General features: G+C 42.3%; 1 protein-coding gene across 6 annotated transcripts in view; it reads left to right on the top strand.

Moving 5' to 3' along the window:
• The window catches only part of FGD3 (FYVE, RhoGEF and PH domain containing 3), a 109,503-nt gene extending 92,936 nt beyond the window's left edge, over positions 1 to 16,567 (top strand). For 4 of the 6 annotated variants that reach the window (XM_071755346.1, XM_071755345.1, XM_071755349.1 and 1 more), the window contains 4 exons: positions 3,846 to 3,968; positions 5,371 to 5,523; positions 7,883 to 8,023; positions 15,158 to 16,567. In XM_071755346.1, the coding sequence (XP_071611447.1) occupies positions 3,846 to 3,968; positions 5,371 to 5,523; positions 7,883 to 8,023; positions 15,158 to 15,382 (642 nt within the window). In that variant the 3' untranslated portion in view covers positions 15,383 to 16,567. Of the gene's footprint in view, positions 1 to 3,845; positions 3,969 to 5,370; positions 5,524 to 7,882; positions 8,024 to 13,299; positions 13,400 to 15,157 lie in introns of those variants that run through there. The other 2 variants (XR_011728164.1, XM_071755348.1) reach the window with 2 other exon arrangements.
• The last annotated feature ends 3,537 nt before the right edge of the window (positions 16,568 to 20,104 follow it).

Genomic DNA, 20,104 nt, shown 5'->3' with positions numbered 1-20,104 from the left:
AGAGTAAAATTAAGTTATTGGAAAAACAGCCCAGTCTGGAAGAAGTTTTTGTAGATCATGGCTCTGAACTGATTTTATGCAAGTGGTTTTTTGTGTCAGACCTACAGCTTCAAAACAGAGCTGGTTACACCAAGAATGGTGAAAAACAAGACAATTAAGTGCATTGGTACTGATGTATTCCAGCTGAAGCTCAGGCAGCTTTGTAATAGCTTCCCTCTTAATGCCAGCAGTACATAGTGTGGCTCCTGTAGGAAAGGACAGGGCTGAAAAAGTGACCATTAAATTCATCTGTGATGATCAGGGTTTGTGAATTGCAATGTGTGTCCTTGTTTCTCCAGTAAGCTCCCAGTTCAGGTGGTGTATTGGTAAGGTCAGCTTCCTGAAACAGCTCTGGGGGGTCTGCCCATGCAGCAAAGTCTCAGAGTTTTAACAGGGATGGAAAGCAAAGGGCTTCTTAATGCTTTGCTGGTTCTAGCAGTTACACAATATTAATACTGAATAAGCCTTTCTTCTATAATTGCCCACTAGAATTTGCCAAGTTGTTAGGAAAATACATTTTCATTTTAATTATCTTCTCTAAGCTGCAGTAGCAAAGTTTCAAACTCTTGTGTTCTCACTGTACTCTCATAATGTTTAAAAATGTTATGAAACATTGCTAATATTCATCAAACACTTAAAAAGCCCTTCATATGCAGCCTTTTTGGATTAGATTTTTCAGTTCTGGGCCCCTCACTGCAAGAAAGACACTGAGGTCCTGGGGTGAGTTCAGAGAAGGGCAACCGAGCTGGGGAAGGGTCTGGAGAAAAAGTCCCCTGAGGAGAGGCTGAGGGAACAGGGATTGTTTGGTTTGGAGAAGAGGAGGCTGAGAGGAGCCCTTGTTGCTCTCTACAGCTCCCTGAAAGGAGGTTGCAGGGAGGTGTGTGTTGGGCTCTGCTCCCAGGTGAGTGATGAGAGGACTGGAGGTGGTGGAGTCACCATCCCTGCAGGGATCCAGAAACCCTGCAGATGGGGCCCTTCAGGACATGCTCTGGTGGGCCTGGTGATGTAGATATGTATATTTTATTTTATTTTATTATTTTATTTGGGTGGGTGCAGTAATGGTTGGACATGGTGATCTTAGAGGTCTTTTCCAACCACGACAGTTGTGTGAGAGTGAAGCTTGTATTAAATGCTTGTTTGTGTGCTGCAGCATAACTTAAAATATAATGGTCTAAAATAACTATAATGACCTAAAATAAGAACTCATGCCTAATTGTCACAACAAACCTTGCCCAATATAATACCCTTTCTGTTTTCTTTCCTTTATGAAATTTTGGGTGGTTTATTTCTGCCAATGAGCACTCTCCAGACTGTTCCACAAGAGCCATCAGGGAAAGCATTCAACATGAGGTTTATGTACATTACAGAAACACGTGTGTGGGTGATGATGGAGATTCCTATTAAAGTACAAATCAAATTATTCAATTCCCACTTTGCATTTTTCCTGAGCAGGCACATGTAGATATTGATTGAAATGTAAAAAATGGTTTTGTTCAGCATTCATCAAGATTATCTTCCAGCTACAGCTTACAAGGCTAAATGATGCTTTCATTCCAATAACCATAGAGAAATTGTTCTTAACATAAAAATCAAAAGACTTGTTATGCTCTGTGTAAATTTTAACTATTATGAAGAGAAAAAATCAGGTTGACCAGTGAGGAAATGCTCTGATTTAACAACTTAAGGAGTATCCAACTGTAGCCAGTGGAAGGAAAATCAGTCATCTAAAAAATAGCATTAAAATATTAATATTAAATATTTAAGTAAATCTAAAACAATTAAAATATGAACTATATGAAAATTAATAGAAGTATTAAATAGCATTAGCATCAAAATAACAGTGAGAAATGCCTGACTTTAACCAATAGATGTAACACAAATTAAACAGTTACTCTAAATTACTGCTGATCAGGAAACTTTTTGGAGTTGCCTTAATTGTAATCCCCTGCTTGGAGGGGTCTGATGGTGCCTGAAGGGCACATTTTGCAGTGATTGATCTGAGGCATTGTTCTGTCCTTGTGATTCTGTGGTGTGCTGGCTACATCTGGTTCTTCACAACTCAAGTGAAATTCTGTGCCCTGCTTATGATGTGTGTGGGAGGACTCAGGTTTGCAGGCATTCTGTTTGCAGGATGCTCATTAGCAGGCTTGCTGTTAATTGATGGTGGGGGGGAGGGGGGTACAGGGATTTCCCCAATGAACAAATCCCCAGGACTCTCCTCCACCAAGCTGCATGGCAAAACCTCCAAAGTACTTGGATACAAGTTTGAGATGTTGCTATTGCAGCTATAGAAAAGATGGGAAAAATTAGAAAATCTGAGCAAATTAGAAGTAATGAGTTGTGGTTTTGTTGTGTAATTCCATGACAAGGCAGGGTGGTTTCAATGATTCCAATGACAGACAATGTGCTCTCCTCTTTAACCCAGCCATGGCAGAGACTGCAGAAGGCTAAAAGATGTGTCAGCTTATAAAATATGATTACTTTTGAATTTTTTGGCCTGAAAACCTCTACTAGTGACTTCTGTAGGAGGTCAGGCATAACCACTAAGGTGAGATACTGGGGTAAAAGGCAGCACCTAGAGCTGCCTGGGCAGCCTCTGGTAATTGTCATTGCTGGTGCCTCCCCTCCCACACTCCCATCCATCTTACAGAGAGGTTTGAAAAGGGGAAATTGGTTGAGCCTGTTGTTCTCTCTCAAGTGGACTTAAATTATGAGTTAGCATGCACATGGTTTGAAGGAAAAGGAAGGGTCTGGGTTGCTGTCAAGGAGTCCAGAATCTGTGTAACCTTCAATGGGCTGATCTTCACTTGGTTGATTTTCAGGAAAAGTGCAAAAATACCTCTGGTCCTCTTTTGGTTTAGAGGTAATGTTTCTTCTCTTGGTAGCTTGTTAAATGATTGTTTCAAGCAAATAAGAATGGATGGAGTGATCTCTCATGAAAGGGCTGTGTTGGAGGAACAGGGCACAGGCTGGGATCTCCACCCAGGTGCTTGCTGCTCTTCCCTTGCACTTTGTCACCCTGACCCCCAAGGAGGAACAGAATTTGTTCCTTTAAAAAAGAAAACAGAACAGAGGGTCTACTTGAAGTTCTGTGTGAAGCTGTGTTTTTTTGATCTGCTCATTGTCATTTTAATACCCTTCTGTTTATGAGAAAATTGAACAACTGGATTTAATAACAGTGAGTAACTTGGAGTGCCAGCCTAGGTGCTTCACTGAAGAGGCTCAGCCTGCTTGGCTATCTAGACAGCTGAATGGAAGTGTCTTTTGCCAAGAGCAGGTGACAGCAGGTCCCTGGTGTAGGTGGCCCTGTTTTCCAGGGGACCTTAATGCTTCATGGGCTGGGCAGGAGCCTCAGGGCACACCTAAATGAAGCATTTGAAGCTGGGTGCTGCAAAAATCCACTTCCAGCACCATTCACTCCTCCAGTCAACCCATTTTCCCCAAACCATTCCCATTTCCTCCCCATGAACAGAAGAGTTGACAGCACCCTCCCAAAGTCAGCAGCACTGAGCTTCCCCAGGCTGGGTGGCAAACAGGGACTGAGCTGAGGGGACTCAGTGGCTGTCAGGGCACAAGTGGGCAGGGAGGGACCTGAGGAATTGGCTCAAGCCACCTGGAAGATGCAGGGACACACCAGGAACAACTGAGCCACCCATCCCAGGGTGGGCCCTTCAGCAGGGCTGATGTGAACTCTGTTCTGAAATGATGAAAGGGGAGATCTGGGTCAGAAGGATTCGATGCTTTTTTTTGTAATTTTCTTTTTCTTTTGAGAAATACAAATCACATCGTTGTGCTTCTCATTTCAGAGTGATTCCTGCAGGAAATCTTCCAAATCCAAGCGGGACAAGGAGAAGCAGGCTTGCAAGAGCTGCAGTGAGAGCTTTAACTCCATCACAAAGAGGAGGCACCACTGTAAGCAGTGTGGGGCAGTAAGTATCACACTGCACTGAGCCTTTTGCTTCCCTCTACAGAGACTCTTGGAGAGAATTTATTTATTTATATGCTCTGGTTCATGGCAGAGCAGATCTTCCCATTTGCTTTATCCCTTGGGAAACAGGGGGAAAAGGAGCAAAATTCTGGTGCAAGGGGCCTGCTTTGTTCTGATTTAAAGGTAAATACAGCACCTCAGTAGATAAAAAGAAAGATGGTGCTGTCTCTGGGGATGTGCCTGTCTCTCTGGAGAGGGTTGTCCCCAGTATTTTGTTTGCAGAAACAAGAATGGCCTTCTGACTGCCTTACTTCACACAGCAGCTCCTTCTGGGATGAACAGCTGAGTATACAATATTAAAGATGGGTTCTTCTTTTCCCAAAGTAGCATTTTTGAGAATTGCTTTCATGAAAGTGGTTTCTTCTTGCTTGAAAAGTCAAGAAAAATCAGTCCTGGAGATTCAAGGCCAGGTTACTAAAGCCACACTTCCCCAGTGCCATCTGCTGACCACTTCATTCTCAGGGTTGACTCAGAAAATCACAGCCCCAGCCAAGATGAGATTGATGTCTATAAAATGACTTGAAACGTGCCTTCTGTGGCTTGAGTGTCACATCTCAGTGTTCCTAATGCCACGAGCAGAATGTTATTTAAATGCCATTATTCATTTTAAGTGGAGATTAATTTTCAGCTGAAGAGAGACCTAAATGTATAGTTCATGGTTTGAGGGAACCTCAGTCTCAGCAACTAAAATAAAATTACTGTGGAGGAGACACTTTTTGCACTGCAGCTGGGACTTTTCAGCCTTCTGGGTTTTGTTGTTATTAATCATTACTAAATAATGAAATACATTTCTGAAGGTTTAAAACGTTCCATTGCTAAGCTCAGCATTATTAAAGAAGTTAAAGAATTGTGTTCCCCCATGGACAGAGAGACAACAGAATTACATTGTTATTAATAATGTTCTTAACATTATTTTGGGGTTCCTCAGTTCTGTCAGGTTGAACTGCTTCAGTGATGAGCAAGTGTCAACTCTTTTTACTCTGACAGTCCTTCCTAGGCCATTTCATGATTGGCATTAAAAAATACTAATTGCTTTGTCAGCCTGAACTCCTTTTTGACTCATAAAAGCTTACAGGAAAAGAAAAGCAAACTTGCATGATATTAATCATAAAGCAATTCCCAAAAGGCCCATGTTTTCTTTAATTAGGTATCTTGGTACTCACCATAGGATCACAGAAACATTAATTGTTAGTGGAGGCAAATAAAATAAATATATTTTTCACTCTTACACTTGCATTGGTTTTCTGGATTTTACTTGAATAACAACCACTCTGCCAGTCAGTGTCTTTGGAGGAGGGTGATGTTTTAATGCCAGCTGCTGAAGCACCATCTTTCTGATGCAGGTGATCTGTGCAAAGTGCTCTGAGTTTAAACCACTTGCAGATAACAGCCGCCATAATCGAGTCTGTAAAGAGTGTTTCCTGCAGTTACCAGGGAGCCCTTGCAGCCCCGGGGTGGAAACAGTTGGAGAACAAAAGAAAAGATCAGCTGCAGAGGTACAGTATTCAGCTGAGAAACTTTTGGTATGGCAGCTTCCCTTCTGAGTCTCTTCTTTTTTTTTTTTTTTTTTAATTTTCTGTTTTAAAAATATGTATTTATTTAAAGCAAAAAAAAAATATTTGGTTGGTTTTTTTCCCCCTACCATGATATTTGACACTCTGAATGTGCATGCAGCCTGAATGCTGCTGGTGACTGGTGAGTGTTCATTGCAGGGATGCAGCTAAGCTTCAGCTTTCAAATTAACAGAGACTTCTGGCTTCTTTTTATTATTCCCATTCTTGAATTGTGCACAATAGCTATTGACAAAACTTGGCAAAATCAGATTTGTCTTTTCACTATTAACTCCACAAAGAGAGGTTTGCACTCCTGATTTCACCTCCTGCCATAATACCATTAAAAAGAAATTCTTCCCAGTTGATTGCACAAAACCATGGTATCTTTTTGAAAGATTATCAAGATTCACTGGAACTTTCTCAAACCTGCTATAATGCAGACTCTTTTCTGCAAAATGTGACTTTCACAAATCATAATGTGTGAACTCCTGCTTCACAACCATCAGAGCTGGCACTGAATTTTATGCTGTGAGGGTGGCACATTCTGCCCTCATTTTGTACAAGAACAAGAAACATATTGGGAAACTGACTTCTTTTATCCTCACCTGCAACAACTGAACCTTCTCTACCAGTGCTTTTTTAGACTAAGGGCAGAGCTGTGAGTACCATTAACGTGCCATGCTTTTCATGGGCCACCTTGAAGAAAAGGTTTTTATTTATTGTACCTGTGAAACACAACCTCTGTGAAACTCACTCTGTGTAAAAGAAGATGTTCATCTCAATTGAAAGTGGACCCACAGGGACATCAGATTCTTGAATGAGCCACTGACACCCTGAGAACTTCATTGCAAGCCATCCTTCCCCAGCAGGCTGACCTACACCATCCTGCTTTGAGCACTGCAGGGAAGACTGGGGACCAGCTGCAGGGTACACTGAACAACTTCTGTCTGGAAGGCACCCCCAGAGCCATCAGAGTGCCTTCCAGCCTTGTATACTCCTCTTCAGAACCAGATTGCCTGGCAAGATGCTGGACTGAGCAAGGAACACAAGCCTGCCAGTGCATGTCCAAAGTTCCTGTAATAAAAGCATCCTCAAATATCCCTCTCAGCCCCTGCCCTGCTTCCAACATGTCACATTTCTTGCCAGGCTGCTAAATCTCTCTGCACAGGGAAAATAACACCAGCACCAGCATGAACTCTGCTTTTCAGGTGCTTTGTCAGTTTTGTACTTTCATGTCCAGAAATCTCAGAAATACAAGGTGGGGTAAAGCCCCAAATGCACATTGCCTGCCACATCTGCAGAGTGCAGAGAAGGTGCTGGATCCAGAAGAGCTTCAGATCTGTGCTGCAGCTATGCCCCCAGATGCTGAGCACTTCAGATGCATCAGTGTGTTCTGTGGTACCTCCTGATAAACTTCCAGCAGGGTTTCAGCAGAGCTGTTTGCCAGTGAAGTTAAAACCTACACCCACCCAGCCAGAAGCTCAGTTAATCTGAATAAACAGAAAGCAAACCAGTGAAATGTGACCTGGGGCTTTGCTGGAGAAAGCAGATTACAGCAGAAAGCTGTAAAAACCCATGGAAAAGTCATTTTTCCCTCATATGCTCAGGTTTCCAGCCTTCTGCTAGATCTCCAAAGGATCAGGTAAAATGGAAGAAAGAACATGTACCAGTAACAGAGCCAGTCTCTTTCTCTCCCTCCTAGTTGCATTACACTTTCTTCACAAGCTTAATAGCAGCTGAGAAGGTTGCCACTTTACAGATGTTATTAGCAGATGCCAGAAATCCCCAGGAAAATTCTGCTCCAAGTGCAGTGTGAACAGGAATTACATTTTCTTTGCTTTCTACCAGAAGACAAAAATTTATGTCAATCTTTTTTTGCCCTAGCACTCTATTTTTTGGCTGACATCTCTGCATCTGTGCACAGGAGTGTCTGGTACCAAACTTTTTTGCATTAATTTGACATCATCCCCAAGCCTGCTTTGCTAAGCAAGAAATTAGCTGCATTATCTTAATTACCATGCTCAGTCTCCTTGGGGGAGGTGGAATTTAACTCCTGTCTGTTGGGAGCATTAGTTCAGAACCTGTCTCCATTCCATGCAATTGTGCTGTTTCTTGGTGATACATAATAATGATTAAACTTTTCTTCAGTTATGTTCTACCCAGCCTTTGTCCTACACTATTATTTGACTCTGGATAATTTAAATGAAGTATATTTTCAATTTAATTAGAAGTATTTTGCCCACATAAGCATCAGTGGAAGCAACTCTTTTTTTCCTTTTTCTGTTTTTTTTCCTTCATCCAGAAGCAAAGCATCTTTGCAGTTGAGAACAGTGTCTTCAGCAGCTACCTCCAGTTCCTTGAAAAAGGGAAAACTTGGTACAAAATGTGGGTGACCATCCCCAAGACTGAACCTCTTGTTCTGTATCTGCAAGGAAGTAGCCAGGTAAAATAACATTTGTGAGGGTTAACATACAGAAACAACAGAAAAACAAAAGCAAACAAACAAAAACCATCACCACCAAAAAAGTACAAGTTGAAATATGTCAAACTGAAAAATAGGTCAAAGGATTTAGCTTGGTTTCAACAACAAAATGATCTTGACATTCTGAATATAGCACCAGAGCCTCAGAAATACCAGATTTACTTGTTATCTGTAGTTGGAAATACCAGATTTACTTCTTATCTGTAGTTACTACTGTGGTTGTGGGCAAATGTTTAAGCTCATGGTTTGTCTTTTACATTTTTTATCAAAAAAGGACAAAGCAAAGATAATTTGATTAGGTTTTGGTTGTTTTGGAGATTTCAGACAGGTATAGTCAAAGATTTTTCTACCCTGTCACTGAAGAAAGCACTTTCCTGTAAAATGTGTGGAGCTTCAAAGCAGTCTGAATATTGCAGTGGCTGGTTCAAGCTTTTCTTTTGTTTTTAAACCCAGCTCTTGGTTGAGAGGGAGGAAGAATTGTGGAAATGTAGATGTTCTTCAGCCTGAAAAATGGACTTTTTAGTAAAGGTCCTTGTCATAGCATCATGTGATTTTATCTTTACTTGAAATAATTACTATGGTAATCATTACTTTTTTTTAAAGTGTGCTGTTGAAGCTAAGTAGCATTTGTGTATGATGAAAGTCAAGTGATAGAAATATCTGTATCTAAGATAAAATACCCAAAATAGAAATATCAGTCATGCTCTCTTTGTGCTGAAGATAAAGATTGACAGTGCTGAAATGAGATCCCTCTTATCCAGTTTTGCATTTGGCATTGGACATGCTGATAAACAGCTTTGCTTTAAGTCCTGGGTGGGATGTAAGAAGAAATGGGTCCAAATTCACTCTGCCATCCCCCTGCTTTCATTCTGGTGATACAAAGGGTTTGCTTATTTCTTGCATCAGTTTTTACAGCTGGAGCCAGGAACAGTCTGGGAACTAAATATCACCTGTGATTTTATAATATAATTTTGGCTCTCCAAAGCCAAGCTTACCCCACAGCAAGGGTTCAGCAAGCAGCACACACTGTCCTGCAGTGTTTATTTTGCTGCTTGCCAGCAAGAACACCCCTGGTGTTAAACAAAGGTGTGCAATGTTTTAGCAGAATGCTTGAGAGGCTGAAAGCTTCAATTTGGAGCTCCAGGCACAGCTCCCTTGGCTTGGCTGCTTCTGGGATTTAAACCCAACCCAGGGAAGCTGTGGGCAGGGAGCTGCCTGGCTGCCCTCCTCCTCCTCTTCCTCAGTGCAGAGGGAGGAAGAGATGAAAAAGCAAACAGAATTAAACTATTCAGACAAAGCACTGAAACCAACCTTGAGTTCTCTCTGGAGTCAGAGATGCAGATGCTGTCTGTTGATCCCCCTCCCCAGCAGAGAAAGGAGAGAGGGTAAGGGAGAGAGACTTCCAGGTTGGAAACTAAACCCCACAGCTTTAATGAAACAATAGTGATGAAAAAAAAGCAAAATGAATAAATCTGTACAGATACACAAAAGCAGTATCACATTCCTCCTCCCTTCCCCCCAGTAATGCTCAGGTTCCCCCCGAGGCTGCAGGGCAGCCCTGGAAAAGTCCCAGGCTGGGCTGCTGGAGTCAGGGTGGAGGAGCTGGAGGCAGGGACACAGGGACTCAGGAGTGCATGGATGGGGATCAAAGGCAGAGTAATGGATAGAATCCTCCCAGGATGCCAGCCATGGGGGAAGAACCTGACCCCATACCCAGTACAACACCCATGGGAGGGACCACCCCATAAGGTCAGTTTTGGTCACCTGTCTGCTCAGCTCCTCCCGACAGGAGCATTGCAGGTGGGACCCATCCACTCCCTTTGTCTTTCCAGAGCATAAAATGCCTCTCAGAAGTGAACAGGGGCCTTGGTTCTGCAGCCCATTCTCCAGCAGGAACTCTGAACATGGAATGTTGTCAGTCCTAGAAGCAGGGACTGCCTGAGAGACATGGCACTGATTCCAGCACGTGCAGCTGCTTAGAAGAGACTCAGATGAAAGTAAAATTATAAGAAAGAAAATTGGTTCTCTCATGACCCAAAGCAGGACAGGGAGAGGCTGAACCTCCTGCCCTGCAGCAGCCAGGGTCACCCAAAAGGGGACTGAGGTGAGGAGCTGTGGGGAAGCAGGGATTCTTACATGGTGTGACCTGAAAAGAGAATTTCTGCTGTTGCCCAGCTTATGGTCTCAGGGCAGCACCTGTAATAACCAAGGCCATAAAGCAGCTGTACTTAGTGCACAGTAGAGTTATGTCCAATCCTCCAAGCCCTCTCCTGAGAGTGATGCAAAGCCAGGGTATGAAGCTGGAGGAGCATCTGTGCTTCAGGTGCTGCTGTGGTTCTTTGAGCTGAGCCCTGCTGAATTTGTTCTTGAGTCTCTGTTGATGTTCATAGAATCATAGGATGGGTTGGGTTGGAAGGGACCTTTAAGGTCCCCTGGTTCCAATCCCCCTGCAGGGGCAGGGACATCTTCACTAGATGAGATTTCTCTCTGATATTATTAGTTAAATCCTATTTTAGGGGAAATGGGTGTTTTTGACACAGACTGTCAAGTTTATGACAGCAGTCAGTGTCCTCAGCTGTTTCAGGTTTGAGATCAATCTCCCAGTAGAGGGACAAGAAATACAGAACAAGCCTGTTCTATCTTACACTCAGTAGCCAAGCCTCGATTTACCATCAGGAATTGCCAGTTGCAGGCTGAGGCTATAAACTGCAAAAATCAGTCCTTGCTTCAAGGGCTTGCCTGTCCCACTGGTTGCTTCAGTTTGCATCCAACCTGATAGGTAGTTCTGGTTTACATGGTACAGAGACTCAGAGAAAAACCTCTTCAGAGCTGCTTCCCTGTTGGCTGAGTGTCTGGATTCAGACAGGAACCACACTGAATGTTATTTTTCCAGGAGATGTTTTGTTTTATGCAACCAACTTGATGCATCTCACAAACCTCTTCAGGCCTGCAAATAAACTTTTCAGTGCCTCAAAAAAAAAATTAAAAAAAAAAAGAGGTGCCTTTTGGGAATTACACTGTCAGCAATACTATTAAAGATCTTGAAACACAGACCAAGTGAAGTGTGACTGTAGATTTTAAAAGCTGGAGGATTATTTTTAAGAGAAACAGAAAGAATGACTGTTCCTCTTGGGAATCTGGAGGTTGTGATCCAGTAAAAGCCCTGACAGCTTTTGTCCTCTGCACCCCTGCCCTCACACTGAAGATGTCCCAGTGCAAATAGAAGACAACTTAGAGGCTTTTAAATGGCAAGAAACTGCTCTCTTGATTTAGGTGCTTGCTCCAGGAGCATTAATTAATCCCCTCAGTGTTCATGGTTTAAGTCTTGCATAAAGCTTTATGCATGAGGATAAATCTCACAGCTTGTTTAGGTGTGAGAATCATACCAATTTTATATGTCCCATACTGAGACAGAATTTGTGCAGCTGTTTGTCACATTTATTTGTGTGAAACTGTAAGAGTTTGCTTATAAGCAAAGAGCACCTCAACCTTAATGATGGATGTATTTATAGGAATCAGCCCATCTTCCCAAGGGCTCCACAAGGAGCTTCTGCTCCTCTTGGCCTTGTAAGATGCACAACTACTTCAGAGCTGACATCATCTTACACCTGACTGAGAAATGCAGAATTAGGGAGTCCCAGCTAGCTGCAGAAGTAATGAATTTTTGAGAAATACAGAGGGTGAATCTAGTATTGTGAAAGCCAGTGTACATAATAGTTCTCAGGGTTGATCCATGAGAAAGTTTGGCTTCATAAATCCTGGAGAAAAATGTTTTATTCATCATGTAAATGTGGTTTGCTCCTAGAAAATGAGAGTAGCTGAGTTTACTGTTGAGATCAAGTTTAGGGAGGTATTTTTGTGACTTGTCTGCTGACTGTTTTAGGTGAAGCTTTAACTGGCCCTGCACAAAACTCTTCCTGTCCTTTGTCCTGGTCCCACAGAGCTCTGCATCCTGGCACACTGTTACATCACTGGGATCTCAGCAATTCCTGCAAGGCTGGGATTAGATAGTAAGTGGGTAGAAAAACTTGGATTTTTCTAAGCCTATTCAAAAGGAGTAGGGGAAAATTGTCAGTGGGTGATTTATTTTGCAGATTTGTGTGGATGAGAGCTCCACAGAGCTGTGCAGGGCAAGAGGGGAGCACAAAATAGCCTGTGTGGTGGAACTCTGCACCCAGATCTTGCATCCCCCATGTTTGATGCCTGTAGTAGAGTAATAAGTAAATGCTGCTGTAATTACCTACATAAATAACACGTTACAGTCAGATGAGTGCACAATGCTTGTGGTTACTGACAGGATTAAACACCCAGGAGACTTTTGTGTGTTGCTGTCTCAGGAAGATGATTAAAACCATCCTCAAAGCAAAGCTCTTCTCAGCACTGCATGGTTTGGTTTGATGAAATACTGATACCATGCAAGCATGTTGTATACAGAAGTATTTTTTAAAAAGCACAATTCAACCAGCTAAATCCAGTAGTCTGGATGAAAATTGTCAAATGAAATAAATATTAAACAAATAATGAAATAAATAATGAAATAAATGAAATATAAATGAAATTTTACATTTATCTGTGTGTAAAGCTTGTAAATCATACTTATATGTGCAGGGCCCCATTGCTCATGGGTGCAGAGCAGCCCCTGGATTTGTTGGACTCCAGGTAGGAGGGGGAGGGCAAGAGAAGCTGTGCTAGCTAGGAGAAGGATGAGAAGTTAGAAGGAGATGCTGCTTTAAATAAACTCTTCCAGCAAATCTATTCAGATGATACAGATAAAGTGAAATGTGCCATGAACAAATCATTTATGGAGTCTGGAGGTTCTGAGCACCAACTGGTCTGATGTTGGTAGAAGGAAGGTAGAAGTAAACCCTCCTGATGACATGGAATGGAAAAAATTCTAACCATATTTTTAATCTATAATCTCTATATTTTTAATCCATTCTATCTATATTTACCATCTCTGTGTTGCCATAGTCATGTATTGACCAGTGTGTATGGACATAGCATTTTTGGATTCAAAGCACTGAATGCTCCTTTGGAAACAGAAATTTTCCTTCTATTTGTCTATGTATCTTCCTTATATTTTGTCTATAACCTGTGCTAGAGGAGCTGCAGAGATTCTGACAGTGCCAGAGAGCTCTGGTTTGGGTGTGGGGATGGCTGGAGGCTGAGTGCTTCAACTTGATCTGTCAGTAGTGCAGCTTCCTGGAGATAATTTAAATCCCTTCCTTTTGGATCAGGCAGGTACAGAAAAAGTGACAGAGGCCTCACAGTAAGAAAAGGGAGGAAACCAAGCCCAAAAGGCAGTCAGCTCAATCTGCCTGTGTCTGCACGTGTTGGGTAGGTCAAACCTGCAGCTCAGTTTGCTCCTGCACTGCACTCCTTGGCTACAAACACCACCATTTCCATTGCCATGGGCAGCCTCCAGGTTTACGTGTGACACCTCCTGGTGTCTGTTTCCCAGAAGCAGGGCAGTGGAGCAGCCATGGTTGGGCTTGCATGTGCTCTTGTGCCTGTTCTGTCCATCAGTCCCATGTTTGCTTGCTTCAGCACCCCACGTGTGCAGATCCTGAGCTGCTCTGTAGGTGCCAGGGGAAGCTGCTGCACGTGTGAGACCTCCCTGGGTGTCTCCTGGGGCTGTGGTGGCAGGAGCTGGGAACTGGACACTGCTTTTAGCACAATCACCTGCACTCCAGCAGCAACTTGGCTTTAATGTTTAACTCAGAGTTGCCCTAAATGTCCTCGAATCTCCTTGGTCATCAAGCAGATGGGCTCTGGCATTTTTGCCTAACAATAACAGGTAATAGATTAATAAACCAGGAAGCTTGTATTGATCTAATGAAATGAGAGACATTTTTTTGTGGAGATACATTTTTTCCTGTGTGTTTTTGCCCCATTGGTTCATGTGTGTGTTTCCACTGCTGTGAGCAGTTCCGAAACTTGAATTACTTCAAGTGTTGGAATAGTAGGATTTTTTGGTCATTTTTGTCAAAGCTGTGGTCCCCTTCCAGATTTACCAAGTTGTCTGCATTCAGCATCAGGTGACAAAAGAAGGACTTTGTCACCTCTTAGTGGGATGCTTTATTACCTTTGTATGAGGCACTCAGCTTCAGTGGGCTGCTACACAGGTAGCAGGAGTTGAGGGTTTCTTACAGATTCCTGATGCTTGTGTAGTTTTAGACATCAGTTTGGGGACTCACCTTTGAAATGGCATCAGCTGAAAGGGCTGCTTGGTCATGGCACACCCTGCCTTGCCAAAGTCTGCCTTTCCTGAGAGCTTTGTATGGGGTGGTTGATGCTGAAGATGTGACTGTCAGAGTGCAGTATTTGACTGCTTTAGATCTGAGAGTTCATCTGACCTTTAAAGGATATTCACAAGTCTGAACTTCAGCTTCCTTGAAAACACTGAAAAGGCATAAAAAATAAACCAAGACCTTCTGAGAAGGTTCACTGATTGATTTAAAATCTGAAATTCTCTTTTATTTTAGTCTCCTCCCTTGTAGTTGCCTTTGTGCCTCTCAGTGTCAAGCTCTGGTTATTTCCCTCCTTTAAACCAATCCTACAAATGTCCCGTGAGGTTCCAAAGGGACTACACCAGACAGATCTCACTACACTCTTGCCTGTGCCTAATGAGAAGGTTTTTTTTTGCACAAGGCAAGGTGGATGAAGTTGTGTGAATTTACAGGGAAATCCCCAGAGGCTCCACTGTATTCTGACTGCGAAAGGGGATCTGTTAAGAAGAATAAAACACCCAAATGCTTTTTGTTGTTTCAAGTGATGCAGTTGCTGTTTCCTCTGTTCCAGGAGTAGAGGGCAGGATGAGGAGCTGAATGCAGGTGCCCCCTGCCCTCCTCTGCTTCTCCCAGAGCCCTTGTGCTGCCTCTGCCACTGCAGCATCTCTGGGACCCTCTGGCTTGGTGGGAGTTTTGGTCCCCATAACGGGGGGGACTGTTCAGAACAGTTTCAGACTGCTCAGAACAGGCATTTCTTTGACCCCACTGAGAGGGAATCTTTCTTCCCCAAGCAGTGTTCCCCCCATTTTTCCCATTTCAAGGGCCATTTGTTGCTGAGTGCTTACATTTGTTCTTCCTCCTCTAGGATGTCCGGAGCCCACGTCCTATTCCTCTGCCTGGATATGAAGTCAGTTTCCCAGGTTCTGGTGAGAAGTTTGAAGTCAAGCACGTTTTTAAGCTTTGCCAGTCCCAGCAAACTCTGTATTTCAGTGCAGAAGATGAAGAACTGCAGATAAAATGGATGGAAATTCTCACCAAAGCAGCTAAAGGGGAAACTGAAGATGCAGCTGAAGGGCTCAGCAACCCCTAGAGCAAGGTCCATTTGGTTTCTTTCCTACATGCTATAAACCATCACTTGAATTTGGTATTCATGGCACTTTGGAATCTGTATGGCTTTATCTTTTCATGTGTCTGCATAGGAAATTCAGTGGTTTCTCTCCCTTTCTTGTACATTTCTCACCTACAGTAGTTCCCTGGCATATATTATGTTAAAGGAAAAGGTAGTTGTAGTTGTTGTTGGTGTCAATGCTGGTCTTAAAATGAAAGACAAGAAGAAAAGTCTTACTTTTAACAAGGGTAATGGAAAACCATCAGTCTCTTGTTTTCCTAAATGTATATTTTCCAGTCCTTTTGATTGCTGTTCAGTGCAGGATGTGTATAGTCTGTGATTAGTTCTATAAATTGCTGCCTTTTAAATTAAATGTTGTAAAGGCTTGTGCTGGCCACTGAAGTTCCATTCTCTGTCCTCTCCCTCCTGATAAAGGTCTTTGTGACACGTGAGCCATGTGCTGAATATTTTCCCTTTGCTAAAACCATGTCTCTGCTATTTTGAGATGTCCTGTTCACCAGACAAATACTGTAGAAGTGGCTTATAAAAAATGGCTGCAACGGTGCAGAAAAGAACATTCAGAAGCCTCATTGATTTCAAGCATTTCTAATATTGTTTTGTTTTCTTTGAAACCAATACCTTCCTTCTTTTTGAGCCCATTTTACTGTAAGTGAACCAACGCTTTATACTGCAACCTGGGTTATGATCAATAAACAAGAACATTTTTAGTACACACAGTATAAAAAGGTGACTTTTTTGTTGTATTGGTTAATTTTAAAGTGACCTAGGATCTATTTATATAATTTGTAAATAATGTTTCGTAAGTATTTTAAGGATTTTTTAAAAGGTCTCAGCTAATTGACAGGACTTAGTGCATAGAATAAGAGATATTTGTATGAACCGAATTTGTAATTTAATTTTCCTGTTCATCTGTATTTGTCTTATTTTCCAATTTAGATTTATCTATTTAAATAAAAATTCATACAGTTAACTCCTGAGCCAGATCTCCAAGGCACAGCAAGCTTTAGGTCAACATTTAATATAGGTTTATTTAAAAAAACAAAGAAAAAAAACCCCAAAAAAAAAAGCATGTCTGTTCCTAGTGGTAGTGAAAATGTAGTACTGCTAAAAATGAAATAAAATCTGTCACAGTACTGTATTTTTAAATGGTTTGGTTTAACTTTTTGTTTCCTCTTCAGCTGTCCACATTTTCTGATGTTAGTAGAAAGAAAGAAAGAAAGAAAGAGCTACTCCATGCAGCCAGAATTTGTTAGGATTTTTGAAAATTAGTCATCTGCATCAGTGAGTATTTTTCTCACCTGCAGGAAAGGATTCAGGTTTTTTTCATGTTGGGTTTTATTTATTTTACATTGGTGTAACAAATAATATACCTGAAGTCCCCGATGCTAAAAATTAGAAGTGAAGTCATGTGCTAATTACCAACTTGTAAAATTCCATGACATTTGCATCTTCCCTCCCCCCACTCCCATCAGTGAGCAGGGAAAAGGTTTGCAGAGTAATTTTTGCCATACAGTTGATGAAAAGGAATTCTTTTCCATGTATGTTATTTCCTCCCCCAGGCTTCCCTGAAAATGTAATTATTTAGAATGCTTGCCTTTAAAATTCACTCATTTTGTAATATTTCTGATTTGGGGTTGGTTTGGGGATTTTTTTTGTTGGTTTTGTTTTGGGTTGTTTGTTGCTTTTTTTTCACTTTGTTTTAAAAGTTTTTCCTTTATTACTCTGCTTGCTTGGTTCTTTTTCTGTGTTACCAAGAGAGATACAGGAAGGGAGAATGGTAAACCAAACCAAGATTATCTTAATACCTCTCCATTTCCTTAATTCCATTTTAACACCTCTTTCAATTTCTATTTTTTTGAATCATGAAAAAAACGTTACACATATTTTTCAGTTTTTATGCATTTTTTTTCTTTTTTTTATAAATAAGGATGTCAAAATACACATCTAATAATTTTATATTCCCCAGTTCACCTTCTTCTAAAAAAAAAAAAACCCAACAAAACGCCAGAGTTTGTAAGGTGCCTGCAGCCAGACCACACAGCAGCACCCAGGGGTTGTGTCAGGGTTCTTGTGTCCTGGGAACCTGCCTGGGGAATCTCTGCTTCACTGACCAAATTCCAGATCATGAAGAGATGGTCTGGAAAAGAAATTCAAGTCCCTTGCAGAGCCCAGAGCTCTGCTCTTCTTCCACTCAGCTGAGAGCCTGGGATGAAGCAGCTGATGGTGGCACAGCCTGGGGAGTCGTGGCCAGCATCCTGCTGGTGCCCAGGTCAGTGATGCTCCTCCAAGAGACAGGAAAATCTTCTTTCAAAGCACAATTTAGCTCCTGGTGAAGCTGAAGGAGCTGAGGGAGCTGAAGGAGCAGTCTTTGTGGACCACAGCTGGAGTTGGATTGCACTGTAGTCCACAAGCTGTCATCCTTTTTGAGGCATTATACAGGCTTTGGATTATTCCTTCCTGTTCTTGGGATGTGTGTTGTTAAGATAAATAAATTCAAAGATACAAAAGCTGAGAACATGACCCAGGGAGATGAATCTTTCAAAGCATCTGAATACCCATCTTTTGAGAATGCAGGGAGTAGTGACTTCAGACTTCCTCGAATCCTGGTTGAATTCTCCAAGGAAACAAGGAAATGTTTCCTTGACATTTCCTGCCATGTCAAGGAAATGAGCTGTTGGGGGTTTTTTTCTTTCCTTTTTTTAAAAAAAAACAACTTATGAGCACAAAAGGAGGTCTGAGATGATGGCAACTCCGTTCCTGTGATGATTAAACACATGGCAAGACTGCAGTCAGCTAAGCCAACCCTGAGCTTCCAAAATCTCCCTTCTCCCTCTTTGGTTATAGCTGCACAAATTCCAGCTGCTCAAATTCTGAGCCTCATTTGGTCCCTGTCTGGCAAACTGAGGAGGCTTGGGAGTGCTCTGAGTGGGGAAAACCTCAGTAGATGTTTCATGCTCATCTCTAGGCAGATGGGTTTGATTCCCATGGGAGTCAGGGTGCTGGGGTCAGCATCATTCCTGTTACCTGTTGATGAAATAGAATGTTTTATTTGAGTGAGGTGCTGAATGAAGAGCTGCAGCTGAGAAACACGTGACAGTGGTCAGTGGAATGAGGGAGATGGTGATCAGTCTCCTGGCATGGAAAGCAAAAGAATCTGCAGAGCTGGATGCTTGACTTTGAGGGATCTCTCCCTCCATTGCTGTCCATGGAGTGAGGCAAAGCCAATGTAAAAATTCTACTGGGACTAGGATAAAAAAGTTCAGATCAAGCATTTGGCTATAAAGAGCTTACTTCTTGCTTTTAACATTTACTTTTTCTACAAGCATTTCTGTCTCTAAGATCTTACACATCCATTGGATGTGTGCTTACTCCCACATGTAATTGCATATGGAAAAGAGAGAACATTTTATTGTGTTCTGGCTTTTGTAGTCATATCAGACAGATGCAGTAAAGGGATCTCATGAAGTTTTAATTTTCAACACTTTGAACTTGCCTGTGATAGGAAGTTACAGTACTCTTGGTGCTTTTGGAAATTCTGGAAGTGTTGGGATGTGTCCAGAGGCAGCCACGGATGGGACGGTGTTTTGGGAACTCCATGGTGGTGTTCATAGTGTGGACAGGAAAACTGTACATTATGTTTTCAGAAGTCTTAATAGCAATAAATGCTGTTGAAACCACATCACAGAGAAAAGGAGAGACTAGATAATGAATTAAAATAGAAAAACCTTTTATTGAAAATTGCATGGAAGCGAAATAAATTTAATGCATGTATGATACAACTCTTAGAGCTAGGTGGGGGTTCTGGGGTGGTGTAGAGCTGAGTAGAGCAAGCAATAATATCTTTAATGATACCTGCTTTGGGTAGTAAAATTGTGTCTGACAGAAGAGGAAATCTGAAGCCTGCTCCTTACAGGCTGTGCCAGAAACACCCACTGCTAAAATAAGACCGGGTTGTGTGCACACCCAGCTCACCTGGGACCCATCTGCAGGGCACAGAGAGAGGGTATGGACCACATGTTTGTCACTGCTCCTGGGGAAATCTCATAATCAGGCTCTAAATTCCTCTGTTAACCAGTGTCAAGAACCATCCCATTCCTCATGTGGGGAATCAGTTCTTTTTTTTCATCCACCCTGACACGGGTGTTGGGTGGGCTCTGTCCACAGTGTGTGACACGGAGCTGTGCCCATGGGTGCTGGGGTGTGGCAGCAGGAAGGGACCTGCACAGTGCTCTGGTTCCCAAAAGCAAAGCCTAAAGGTAAGGGGATGGGGATGGGGATGAGGATGGGGATGGAGATGGAGATGAGGATGGTACTGTCTTAGCAGCCAGGCAGTGGGACCTGAGCACATTTTGCTCAAAAGCCATCAGTCTGCATTGTCTCTGTTCATGGAAAAGGTCCTGGTGAAAGGGGGAAAGACCAGAACTGAAATCATCTTACAGTTGTTGCACAAAATGAGATGGTAAAGAATAACTTCCTTGGTTATGTGGATCTGAATCCCTCCTGGAGCAGCTTCATCCTGTGCCCTCAGTACCTGTCACAGTCCTTGCAGAGAAAGGGACTGGATTAGATGTCTACAAACAATGGATGCTCTGACCCTGGCACAATTCTGAAGTCTATTTTTATAGTGTGATGTTTTTCAAGTGATTTCAGGAGAGAGGGAGAGGGTTGAATGTTTTTTGCTTA

The sequence above is a fragment of the Heliangelus exortis genome, chromosome 12 (genome assembly GCF_036169615.1).
Source record: "Heliangelus exortis chromosome 12, bHelExo1.hap1, whole genome shotgun sequence".
NCBI classification, from domain to species: Eukaryota; Metazoa; Chordata; class Aves; order Apodiformes; family Trochilidae; genus Heliangelus; species Heliangelus exortis.
The sequence above is the reverse complement of the archived record's forward strand: the minus strand, read 5'-3'. Positions and strand labels throughout refer to the sequence as shown.